This window comes from Hypomesus nipponensis, chromosome 2 (genome assembly GCF_054491055.1).
Source record: "Hypomesus nipponensis isolate SF chromosome 2, ASM5449105v1, whole genome shotgun sequence".
In the NCBI taxonomy this organism is placed as follows: domain Eukaryota; kingdom Metazoa; phylum Chordata; class Actinopteri; order Osmeriformes; family Osmeridae; genus Hypomesus; species Hypomesus nipponensis.
The window spans coordinates 15,110,599-15,122,963 of NC_140362.1; the positions used below are offsets into that span (position 1 = coordinate 15,110,599).

General features: G+C 52.6%; 1 protein-coding gene across 4 annotated transcripts in view; it reads left to right on the plus strand.

Moving 5' to 3' along the window:
* vps13b (vacuolar protein sorting 13 homolog B) overlaps positions 1 to 12,365 on the plus strand; it is a 226,534-nt gene that overhangs the window by 148,635 nt on the left and 65,534 nt on the right. For all 4 annotated transcript variants that reach the window (XM_084708357.1, XM_084708365.1, XM_084708349.1 and 1 more), the window contains 2 exons: positions 3,468 to 3,594; positions 4,295 to 4,438. In XM_084708357.1, coding sequence (XP_084564483.1) covers positions 3,468 to 3,594; positions 4,295 to 4,438 — 271 coding nt within the window. The remainder of the gene's footprint in view (positions 1 to 3,467; positions 3,595 to 4,294; positions 4,439 to 12,365) is intronic.

Consider the following 12,365-nt stretch of genomic DNA (forward strand, 5'->3'; position numbering starts at 1 on the left):
CAGGCAGGAGCTCCAGATCGCTTCTCCGTCAACTAAAAATAGACCCTGCGGAAGAATGCAGAACGGAGCAGAATCAACACCCTGCTGATAGAGACTGACCGGGCCTGGGTCAACATGGCTGCGAGTCAAACTCACACACACACACACACACACACATCTTCATCATACTGGAGGTCAGTCCTATGTGTGGAGCGGAGCCAGGAGACTGCCTGCTAGACTGCTGGACCCAGAGCACTTTGTTATTACTGAGACCTGTCTAGCCTCATTTACTCTGTGTATGTCTGTCTGTCTGTGTGTGTGTGTGTGTGTGTGTGTGTGTGTGTGTGTGTGTGTGTGTGTGTGTGTGTGTGTGTGTGTGTGTGTGTGTGTGTGTGTGTGTGTGTGTGTGTGTGTGTGTGTGTGTGTGTGTGTGTGTGTGTGTGTGTGCGTGTGTGTCTTCACATTAGCTAGCCCTGAGGCCTGTTGTTACCATGAAAGGCACAAGCTAGCTATTTATCTTAGTTTGTTCTGAGGCTGGCTGTCTGACTGGTTCACTGGTGCTGTAGGAAAACAGCTTCTGTTCCAGATCCCCTTTCAATGACTGTAATTAGCTGCCTGGTTGGAGGCTGTCTCATGACCAGCCAGCCAGATGCAGCCAGCACACTTCACAGTGGAGTTGCTAGGGAGTAGTCAGGCAGTCACTCGCACAACTACGACTCGGCATAATATATGTCGAGACACACCGCCTCGAAAGTTCCCACCTTTCCTCCCCTCCCCTCCCACGCTCTACCCCTCGGCCCCTCGCTCCCTCCACCCTTCCTTTCCCCTCCACCCTGGGACGCCGGTGGGGTTGCCGGCGGGACCCCTGGTTGCCGGGGTGAGTTCCAGTAGTTTTGCCGACCTCCGCGAGGCTCCGCCGGCTTCCTGAGGTTTCGCGGAGGAAATTCCAGCCACATGGTCCTGCTGACAGGACCTGTCTGCGTGATAGCACGGGACCCAGGTTTCAGGAAACAGGCCGTGGATGGGAGGCTGTGCGCTCTCTACGTTCCCTCTCTCTCTCTTTCTCTCTCTCTCTCTCTCTCTCTCTCTCTCTCTCTCTCTCTCTCTCTCTCTCTCTCTCTCTCTCTCTCTGTGTCTCTCTCTGTGTCTCTCTCTCTCTCTGTGTCTCTCTCTCTCTCTGTCTCTCTCTCTCTCTCTCTCTCTCTCTCTCTCTCTCTGTGTCTATCTCTCTCTGTGTCTATCTCTCTCTCTCTCTCTGTGTCTATCTCTCTCTGTGTCTATCTCTCTCTTTCTCTCTGTGTCTATCTCTCTCTCACTCTTCGCTCTCTCCCTCCACCTCTCTCACTCTCGCTCTTTCTTTTCTCCCTCCCTTGTCTTTCCTCCCTCCTGCTCTCTATCTTCTCTTCCTCTTCTTCCCCGCTCTCTCTTTCCTTCTCATTGTCTCTCCATTTCTCTCCCTCCTGCTTCTTTTGTCGTTGTGGATCATTCTGTGTGAGTCATAACCTTACCACACACACACACACAGAGACGTACTGTACATATTCATACACACAGGCATTCAAATCCCCACTCCAAATCCCTCCAGGGGGGTCTCTGGGAGGGGGAAGGCAGGGCTCCCCTCTAACCCGAGCCACAGGCCACGTTTGTGGGTAAATGGAGCCGCGAGCCGCCCCCTCTCTCCCTGGTGAATGACGGCACCTGTCCCCCTGCAATGAGACACTCTCTGTTTCACTCTGTGTTCGACAGAGATTACAACCCATCAATCACCCTCACCCAGATCACTTCACCTCTAGCGCACACACACATACACACACTCACACACTGACACACACACACACACACACACACAGGGCAGTGCACTAAGCATAATCCCTCAGAGACAGTGGTAATGCCTCTCTGTAGAGCACAGTAGAATGTGATATTCGGTCTGGTGGAACCATGCCCCAGGCCACCTAGGAACAGGGATCTTTTCCTGTGTGTGTGTAATCCGGGCCGACTATAAATATTGGAAGCTCGTCTGTTTGATTGTTTTAATACCAGCAGATGTAGCAATTAACACCACCTTATAAAGTGAACTCGTATATTTGTTTTACTGCTAACAAATGTTCTTGAAAATATGACTTGATTGTGGGAATGAGTGTTAACCCAACAAGCTCCAGTTTACGTTGGGAGGTCTTAGCGTGGGCTTGTGTATACAATTAGGGTGTGTTCCCAATAGAGAGTTGTCAAATAACGTCTCGCTTCGCTCCCAACGCTTTTCTAGCTGGAAGCTACAGACTGTTGGACTAGGAGTTTGAAACCAGCTCCGTTATGGAAATATTTCACAGGTTTTGGCCTCGTAAGCGAAAATGGGGTTTGAAGTCTGTATTTAGAGTCGAGTTGAAGAGTGCTGCTGGTTTGAATTTGAGTCGCCAGAGATAAGTTTGAAAAGTCTGTATGTGTTTGTCAGTTAAGATATAACAGTGCTGGGCTTGTGGATATGTGTGGTTTAGGTCCGTGTTGAACAGACATCCTTGGACAGATGGGACCGTTCAGCCACCAGAATCCAGCCCTCACTCTAGTACCCAGTGCTCACTCTAGTACCCAGCCCTCACTCTAGTACCCGGTCATCACTCTAGTACCCAGTCATCACTCTAGTAGCCAGTCATCACTCTAGTACCCAGTCATCACTTTAGTACCCAGTCATCACTCTAGTACCCAGTCATCACTCTAGTACCCAGTGCTCACTCTAGTACCCAGTCATCACTCTAGTACCCAGTCATCACTCTAGTACCCGGTCATCACTCTAGTACCCAGTCATCACTCTAGTACCCAGTCATCACTCTAGTACCCAGTCATCACTCTAGTACCCGGTCATCACTCTAGTACCCGGTCATCACTCTAGTACCCGGTCATCACTCTAGTACCCGGTCATCACTCTAGTACCCGGTCATCACTCTAGTACCCGGTCATCACTCTAGTACCCAGTCATCACTCTAGTACCCAGTCATCACTATAGTACCCGGTCATCACTCTAGTACCCAGTCATCACTTTAGTACCCAGTCATCACTTTAGTACCCAGTCATCACTCTAGTACCCAGTCATCACTCTAGTACCCAGTCATCACTCTAGTACCCGGTCATCACTATAGTACCCGGTCATCACTCTAGTACCCGGTCATCACTCTAGTACCCAGTCATCACTCTAGTACCCAGTGCTCACTCTAGTACCCAGTGCTCACTTGAGAAAGACATTCTACACAAGAACCAAGTGCCCAATATAGTTAAGCTGTCCTCACCCAGTCCTCACTTTAGAACCCAGTCCTCATTCTAGAACAGAAATCAGTCTAAAATCCAGTCCTCACTAAAGAACTCAGTGCTAACTAAAGAACCAAGTCTTAACTGTAGAATCCAGTCTTTGGGGAACGCAGTTCTCACACACACACTTAGACAAATAAACACAGTCTCAGTATGTTTGTAAACATTGTGTGTGTGTGTGTCCAACGCAGCGTCAGAAGACACCAGGAACGCCGCGCCCTCCTCACTCCCATCCTGACTGACTTCTCGGTCCGCATCACCGCGGCGCCCGCCATCATCTTCAGCAAACCTGTATCCCCCGACAACGCTCAGACCGAGGTCAGTACGGCAACAGCACCAGGACAGACTTCCTACACTCTTGTGTTTGTGGTTTTTGGAACGTTTCGCTCGAAGCAGATATATGAAATGGTTATTCATAGTATATTGTAGTGCGCCTGTAGACTACTGCATTGTGAGATGGGATGTGGAGATGTGTGTGTGTGTGTGTGTGTGTGTGTGTGTGTGTGTGTGGCGTAGGCGTTTGACCTGGGGAGTGGTCTATCCCTGTGGAGGCCAGAGGATCTCTGTCCAGCTGCTCCTCTCCTCTCCTCTCATGCCTCATCCCTCCATCTTGACAGTCCCCATTGCAACGCTTCACAGCTCATCCCTTCTTTTCGCTGTCACACACACGCGAGCGCGCGCACGCGCACTTGGCGTAAACACGCTGATTGTATGCGCGTACAAACACGCATTCCCTTTCTTCCTCTCACTCGGGATCTTTCTCACACACACAGTGATTTGTTGGCTTCCAGAAGTGGAGCTCCTCCAAGCCAACAGCAACACAAACAGACAGGCAGTCAGGGAGGGAGGCTGATAGCAGGGAGGGACACCGATGCAAAACAAGCGTACCATCCAAAGTTCAAGCTCATATTTAGTACATGTCGATGTATAGATAAGTAGTGGATAAAACGACATGTTATAGTACTAAAAGCATCTCTCTTTCTCTCCCTCCCTCCTCCTCCTCCCTCTGTCCCTCCAGGAGATAGTGGTGTGCGGTCACTCTCTGGAGGTGAACGTGACCAGTAGCCTGGACGCCTACCTCAGTGTGGCCCAGGTCCAGCTTCTCCAGCAGCTGCTCCGAGACAACATGGTGGGCAGCCACACGCCAGAGAAGACCTCCGAGGTAGGCGCACACGCGTGCAGGCACACGCGAACGCATGTTGGGCCGCTGAGAGCTTCGCTGCATCTCCCTGAGACCTCTCTCCTACCGTGGGGTGGTTGCTAGGGTGTTTCGAGGGTGTCGCCAGGGCGTCGGCAGGCCCCGCATCACGTTCGGTCCCCCCTGGAGTGACCGTATAAGGACGCAAATGACCCCGCGCAGGCTCAGCTCCTCGGGTGTCCAGCCCAGCCGTGGACGGATCCCGGTCTCAACCGCCGCCCCACTGCGATCTCCCTCGGCCCCTCGTCCTCTCCTTCTCTCCTCTTCCCCTCCTGTTATCTTCTCCTCTTTTCCCATCCTTTCTCCTCCTTTCTTCTCCCCCCCCCCCGCCCTCTCTCCTTCTTTCCCCTCGTCTCCTCTCTCAGTTAAATATTTACTCCCATTAAGCAACGGGCGCTCCTCTAATCTGCCCTCAGTTTACTCCTCTCAGCTGTAGCTCTCGAAAGCTGCCCCTATTGTTTACCAGAGGGCTGCACACACACAGTCAAACTCCCCGTGCGTTCACGGACTCCAACACACACACACTCTCGCAAACACACACGCACACACACACACACACAGCGTGTGGCTAGACCGGCGCCGTTGCCCCTGTCTGTGAGTTTAATAAAGCGCTCTAATGGAACACAATATAACAATATTTACCGCTGCGGCGGTGATGAGCGGAGTGTTGTGGGGGCCCGGGTGGCGGGGGCGAGATAACAGTGATTTTACCGTCATCTACGGCGTGGATGTTTACAGGGGGGGGGGGGGCTGACGTCGGAGGGTTGCGTGGAAGCCAGTCGCTTCAGTAATGGTAGTTCAGAACGCAGAGGTCACGACGGAGGAACACACACGGACACAATCTGCTCTCGCTGTATACACACACGCACAAACACACACACACAGAAGCTCTGCTCCTACTGTACACACACACAGGGAGGCTCGTCATCGCAAACACACAATCACACACATGCAGAGAAGCAGCCAAACATTTTTATCACACACACACACAGACACACACGGCAGAAGCAGGGTAAACAGCCTGATCCCAGGGGAGCAGGCTCTGGTCTGGGAGGTGAGATCTCTGAAGCTAAGTCAACAGTGTTACTGCTCTCCCTGAACAACCAGCCCAAAATGGGTCTCACTCAATTACCAGAAAAAAAAAAACACTCCTATTAGCATTGTTTGTGAATGGAATGGAAGGAATGAAACAAGCGTGAGTGTGTCTGTACTGTGGCCTTTAACTGTGTGTGTGTGTGTGTGTGTGTGTGTGTGTGTGTTTTAGTGGGTGGTTGGGTGGAGGTTAGACAGTCAATCTTCTAGAGGTGAGTTACATCTGGTTCTGGTTTAGGTGGGATTCTGGACCTTTCTACAGGGGTTCACCTGGGTTCAGGGTAGCTGGATACTTCCTCATTGTGCTCCACTTCCTGGTCCTGGTGGTACAGCCCAGAGAGAAGGGGAGGAAAGGGGGGGGGGTTATCATAGAGGTCATATTGGTACACTCAAAACAACAGGCATGGGTCATAATTTAAGCACTTGACAGATTGAGCCAGATTTATCTCAGAGTTTGCACTTCCAGGGCTTAGTCTCTGTGTGCTGGGTGATCAAAATCAAGCACACCCCATTACATGTCAGTGTTTGACTCCGTCCAGGGGGGCAGGTCAGTGTGATTGACCCCTTTGCACCACACCAGATCTGAGGTGTTCTGAGCCCCATTCAGCATGCTGCAGGGCCCTCTGGTGGTCCTGAAGGGTACTGCAGGTCCCCAGACCACTTGCCGAGTCTCTCTCTCTCTCCGTGTCTCCCCCTCTCTCCCTCTATCCCTCCTTCTCTCTCACACTCTATTTCTCCCTCCCTCTCTTCTTTCCCCTCTCTTTCTCATGTTGATTGTCTTGAACAGCCTCCTGGGCAGGCATTTCACATGCTCCTTTCCTCACAGCTGTGTTTTATGTGCACTAATTAATGAGTTTTGTGAAGAGGGTTGAACACATATATGTACACACAAACTCTGTCACACACACACACAAAGACACATACACACACTGGGCCATGTGCTTTTACCACATTGTGGTGAAGCGAAAAGCACTCAGTGGGCAGGCAGGGGAAATCCCATATCCTTCCTCCATCCCTCGCTCCGTCCCTCCTTCCCCCATCCCTCCTTCCCCCACTGTGTCCTGGGATGATGTCCCTGTTAGAGAGCAGGGTTCTGGACGTCCTCCTTTCACCCTCTCACTTCCTCACTGGCATGCTCTTCGTCATCCTCTCTTTCTCTCTCATTTGAACCTCGCCCGCCCGTTCCTCCTTTGCCATGTCCTTCTTCCTGGTCTCCCTCGTCTTTACTCCATCCACTCACATGCACATGCACGTTGCGGTATATGCTGTATTGAGGGCAGTCAGTGAATGGGGTCCTGTGGTACGCCTGTTCAGTGTGGCTGTATGGCCCAGCCAGCCAGACGGTTCCTGGATCCTTCCGATCCTCCTGGTGTCTCCCGAGCTCAAGCAGCACTCACAACATCTCCCCGGCTGAGTGTTTCGTAAGCTGCAGCCTTCTGAGCTGTGATGGGGCTGTGTCTGTCAGGGAGCCAGTCGCGAGAGGTGAGACAGGGAGCTGATGTTGGGGGGGATGGAGGGAGGGAGGGGGGGGAGGTAGGGGGGGGGGATGGAGGGAGGGAGGGGGGAGGTAGGGTGGGGGGACGGAGGGAGGGAGGGAGGGAGGGAGGGAGGGAGGGAGGGAGGGAGGGAGGGAGGGAGGGAGGGAGGGAGGGAGGGAGGGAGGGAGGGAGGGAGGGAGGGAGGGAGGGAGGGAGGGAGGGAGGGAGGGAGGGAGTATCAAGCCAATGATGTCTGAACAGGTCGTCCTTGTTTTCTTTGTTCCCTTTGCTTCGGTGAGGCATAATAAATATGGGTCCCTAGAAAGACCCTTACCCCCTCCCTCCCCTCTCCCCCAGCTCCTTGACATCTGTCCGCTAAGCGCCGAGTCGCAGCTTATCTCCAAACGACATATTTTCCTAGCGAGTGGTTCATCTCGCTGCGCTTCGTTGTTATGAAACCGTACCCTCGGGTGAGGAGCTTGCAGGCCCCTCCTCTGTGAACTAACTGCTAATTGACAGCCAGTCAAAACAACTCACCTACCTCACGCCGGGTGCTATATGGTTCGCCCCAGATCCCCCCCCATAGCACGACCATGGCACATTCCTCTGTTCACCTTGGTAACGTGATCTGTTTGAGATCAGTAGCAGCTGAATTGCTCACTCTCATCGGTTTGTCGAAATTGGCGTGAAACCTCAGATAACATCAGAACTGTGGCGGATGGGGGGGGGGGGGCGCTGGCGTGGAGGCCCTTGGCGTGACCCACAGATCAAGTTCCACTCAGGTGAGGGGGGGTGGATGGGTGGGGGCTTCTCTCCCTGTCTGGGGGGGAAATGGGGTCACAGACTCAGGGGAGCAGTAAACGCAGGGCACACCAGGCTATCCAGGACACACACACACACACAGTGTGGATGCCAATGTAGGGTAGAATTCCTGCCTGAGCCCATTCTCTACACCTGTATAAGCAAGATTCCACTTAGAATAACAGGTGAGAGCGAGTATTGGGTTCTCTCCCAGTGGATAAGGTATTGAAGAGAGAGTGTGTGTGTGTGTGTGTTAACTCTTGTCTTCCCACTCTGTCACCGTGAGTGTTAAGTGGTATTTGTTTCCACCAGAGCAAACGGTATGACTGGAGGATAGTTCTTACGGTTATCGCCTACCTCTACGTCCACCTCCATCCTCCTCTCCTCCCGTCTATCTCTCCACTACTCCACCATCACAACTGGCATCTGCTCCAGAGATGAAGTAAAGGAAGGATTCTCTCCTCTACCGCCCCTCTCTCTAACTCTCTCTTTAAACAAGGCTAGGGCCAGAAGTCGCTCTGGGTCCCATGGCCTGAGCTTGCAAGAAGGAGAGAGAGAAGCAGAGAGATGGAGAGAAGCAGAGAGAGAGAGAGAGAGAGACACAGAGAGAGACAGAGACACAGAGAGAGACAGAGACACAGAGAGAGAGACACAGAGAGAGAGACACAGAGAGAGAGACACAGAGAGAGAGACACAGAGAGAGAGACACAGAGAGAGAGAGAAAGAGAGAGACAGAGAGAGAGAGAGACACAGAGAGAGAGACACAGAGAGAGAGACACACAGAGAGAGAGAGACACAGAGAGAGAGAGACACAGAGAGAGAGAGACACAGAGAGAGAGAGACACAGAGAGAGAGAGAGACACAGAGAGAGAGAGAGACACAGAGAGAGAGAGAGACACAGAGAGAGAGACAGAGTGCGAGAGCAAGGCGAAGAAAAGAGGGGGAGAGAGAGAGAGCGACACAGATGTGTAGCAGAGATTACAACATCCGTATGGCTCACTGTCCTCCATAGCCACCTGGGGCTTATCCATCCTCCTTATCCCTCCGTCCATCCCTCCCTCCTTCCCTCCATCCAGGGGTCAGGGGTGTTTTTGTTTGCGTTGCTGTTTGCGCCGCTTGGTAACGAAAGCAGCCGCCGCGCGGGGACGACCTCGCGGGGCGCTCGCTGATGACATCATGACGGAGCACCGTTTGAAGTGGCAGGCGAGCGGTCGCCTGAGCGACAGGGCTGTCCGAGGTTTCCTTTGTTGCTGTTTGTTGAAAACACAATGCAAGCTAATGACGTTAGGAGACGCTGGAAGAAGCTGTCAGTTTCGACCTAACCCCCCTACTCGCTCTGACACACACGCACACACACACACACACACACACATGACTCACACGCACAATACACCCATTGACCGCCAACTGCTCCAGAGCCCAGCCCACTATGGGACCCTTGGCGTACATAAACACCAGAGCCTGAATATTAGATTAGTAGATTAGCCCTCCGCACAGTCTAACCTAAATAGACGTGCTAATGGCTGATTAGAGCCAGTGGTTTCTGCTCTGTTTGCCTGGGAAACAGAACTGACGCTGCCAGCCCCTCAGCCTGGACACCAGCGGGAAAGACAACCCCGCAGTATCTTTCGGTGTCTCTCCCTCCTTTTCTCTCTCTCTCTCCCCCCCCCCTCTCTCTCTCTCCTTCCTTCTACATATCTCTCTCTCCCCCTCTCCCCTACACATATGCTGTAGAGGGACGTCGCAGCGTTAAGATGAGCCCCATTCTGGGTAGATGAGTATGGCAGCATGGCTGTAGCTCGTTAATTCCCTCTGTTGCGATCTGCATCCACGGTGTTTGTTTTCTCTAGCGCTTGTGGGGTGATCCAGATCTGGTAACCGTCTCCTGACGGATCTGAACGAGCTCTTGTTTGCATTCATCGCACACTGGATCACTCGAACATGGGAGGCGATGGTGCACACATGCAGCTACAGCTGACAACATACTGCCAAGACTGTTCACCCATGGTTAACCTCTGGGCTTGGGAGTTGGGGTCTAGCAGGTTGGAGGACTGGAGGTTAGAGGCTGGGATGGGAAGACTGGGGACTGGACGTTAGAGGTTGGAGTCGATAAGGCTGGAGGGTTGAGGCTGGGGGGGAGGAACATTAGCTTCATCAGTGTTTCTGTTCCTCAGGCTGGACACAGTGTTTTTCCTCAGGCTGGAGACTGTTTCTCCTCAGGCTGGAAACAGTGTTTCTGCTCTGCCTGGAGACTGTGTTTCTGCTCTGCCTGGAATCAGTGTTTCTGCTCCTGAGGCTGGAAACAGTGTTTCTGCTCCTGAGGCCGGAGACAGTGTTTCTCCTCCCTCAGGCTGGAGACAGTGTTTCTCCTCAGGCTGGAGACAGTGTTTCTCCTCAGGCTGGAGACAGTGTTTCTCCTCAGGCTGGAGACAGTGTTTCTCCTTCCTCAGGCTGGAGACAGTGTTTCTCCTTCTCAGGCTGGAGACAGTGTTTCTCCTCAGGCTGAAGACAATGTTTCTGCTCAGGCTGGAGACAGTGTTTCTCCTCTGGCTGGAGACAGTGTTTCTCCTCAGGCTGGAGACAGTGTTTCTCCTCAGGCTGGAGACAGTGTTTCTCCTCAGGCTGGAGACAGTGTTTCTCCTCAGCCTCCTGTGACACTGTGCAGGCTTGCTCAAAGCTGGTTTTGTGGCAAAATATTTGTAAGCAAACCAGGGCCTTGTGCTGTTGGGGTTGACGAGGGTTTGAAGTACAATAAATGAGACAAGACTGGGAGCGCCAGATCTCCATTGGACCGCTCTGCACTCCACGGGGAGCAGGTTGACTCATTCTGTTCATTTCCAGACCTTTCTGTTCTGTCCTGCTTTTACTGCTACAGGTTTTGGTAATTCTTCCTTTGTTTCCGAGCCATGACTACAAACTACAACTGAAAGACCACGAGTAGGGATTGGCTGCTCGCTTTGATTTCCATCTCGACAGAGGCCCTCCGGGCTTTGGTTGCACACATCCCCTACTCTCTCTCATCCTTCTTTCTCCACTCTGCCCTCTCTTCTCTTCCCCTCTTCTCTGCTCCGCTCTCCTGTCCTCTCCCCTCTTCTCTCCCACCCCCCCTCCTCCAGCGAGGTGGGAAGTCAAACGTCTGACCGAGGGCCTCAGGAATGTCAGCAGGCTCGGATTATGACTGTCCCCGGATGTTTGGTATTCCCTGTCCACAACGTGCCATCGGTGAACAAAGAGGCTCTCTGACGAGTCAGGAAAATATCCTGGCCTTGTTGTTGTTCTCCTCCCTGGTCCTGTCCAAGGCTCCGAGATAGACAGCAGACCAAACAGGAGAGCCTCGCCATGCTCGCTGGCGCTGGGGCCGTTCCCTGGAGCGGCGGCGGCGGCGCACACACACACACACACTCAGACACACGCTCACATACGCAAACTTTCACACACACACACAGCTAAAACACATAGCTCCCTAGAGCTTGTAGAAGGGCCCTGGCCCGGCTCCGGGGCCTGTGTTTTGGAGTGTGCTGTGTGTCTAAAGTGCAGTCGACAGTCACTGGGAACCACTCAGCACCCATTTGCGAGCGCCGGGGTCGCGACCTTCCGCTGCGCTTTTGTTGTGGTCGAGCTTGAGAACAGAGCAGGTCGCTTTTGTTGCTCGAACAGAGTTCAGCGTCTTAAACGTCCCCTTTGATGCCTGCTCTGCCATTGCTCTCAGAGAGCAGTGACTTCACATTATAAATGTACCCCCCCCACCCCCACCCCCCAGCCCAGCCCCCTGTCTGGAAAACGACCAGGGTGAATTGTGGTCTTTATGGCTTTCAGTTTAAGTATTATTATTATTTCCCTCCAAATGAGGTATTGTGTCAGGGTCTGTAGGTCACCAGAACAAGGTTCGCTCCCTTGTGTTCCTGTTGTAACAGAGACCAGAGGGGCCCAGCATGGGGTCAGCTTGGAACCCCACAAGGGCCCCAGGTACCACGCCCTCAACCACATCCAGACATAACCGCAAGCCTGCCTCAACCTTTTCAGCGTACTGCTGGCATCACCAACGCAAGGTCGGTTGGTACCCATTGTGTCCTGCTGGGATATGGGGTTGATTTAATCTTGATTAAATTATCTAAGGACCATTATACCCAATTCATTTCAGTATAACTGGACAGTCGTTTATATGGTTCAATAAGTACATTCATTGTTGTGTTTCAGTGTTCTGTGGACAGACAAGGTCAGGTTTGAGGCAGAATGAAGACGGTCTTTAGTCTAGCACCGACCCTCAGCATGACGTGGTGCCAACAGTGGCGTCCCTCACTGATGATGTCACTGACTGACCTGTCATTCAACCATGATGTCACTCACTGATGACATCACTGAACTGTACTTTCATGATGGAGTTTAGGAGCACGTCTGGAGTGGTGTAAGCTGACCAGACATGGATCTTCCAAAGAGGGATCGAGCCAACTTGACGTCAGCCATTCTAAAGCTGCTGCACAGCTACCTCGGGGACCTCATAATGCCCAGTAGTGAATGTC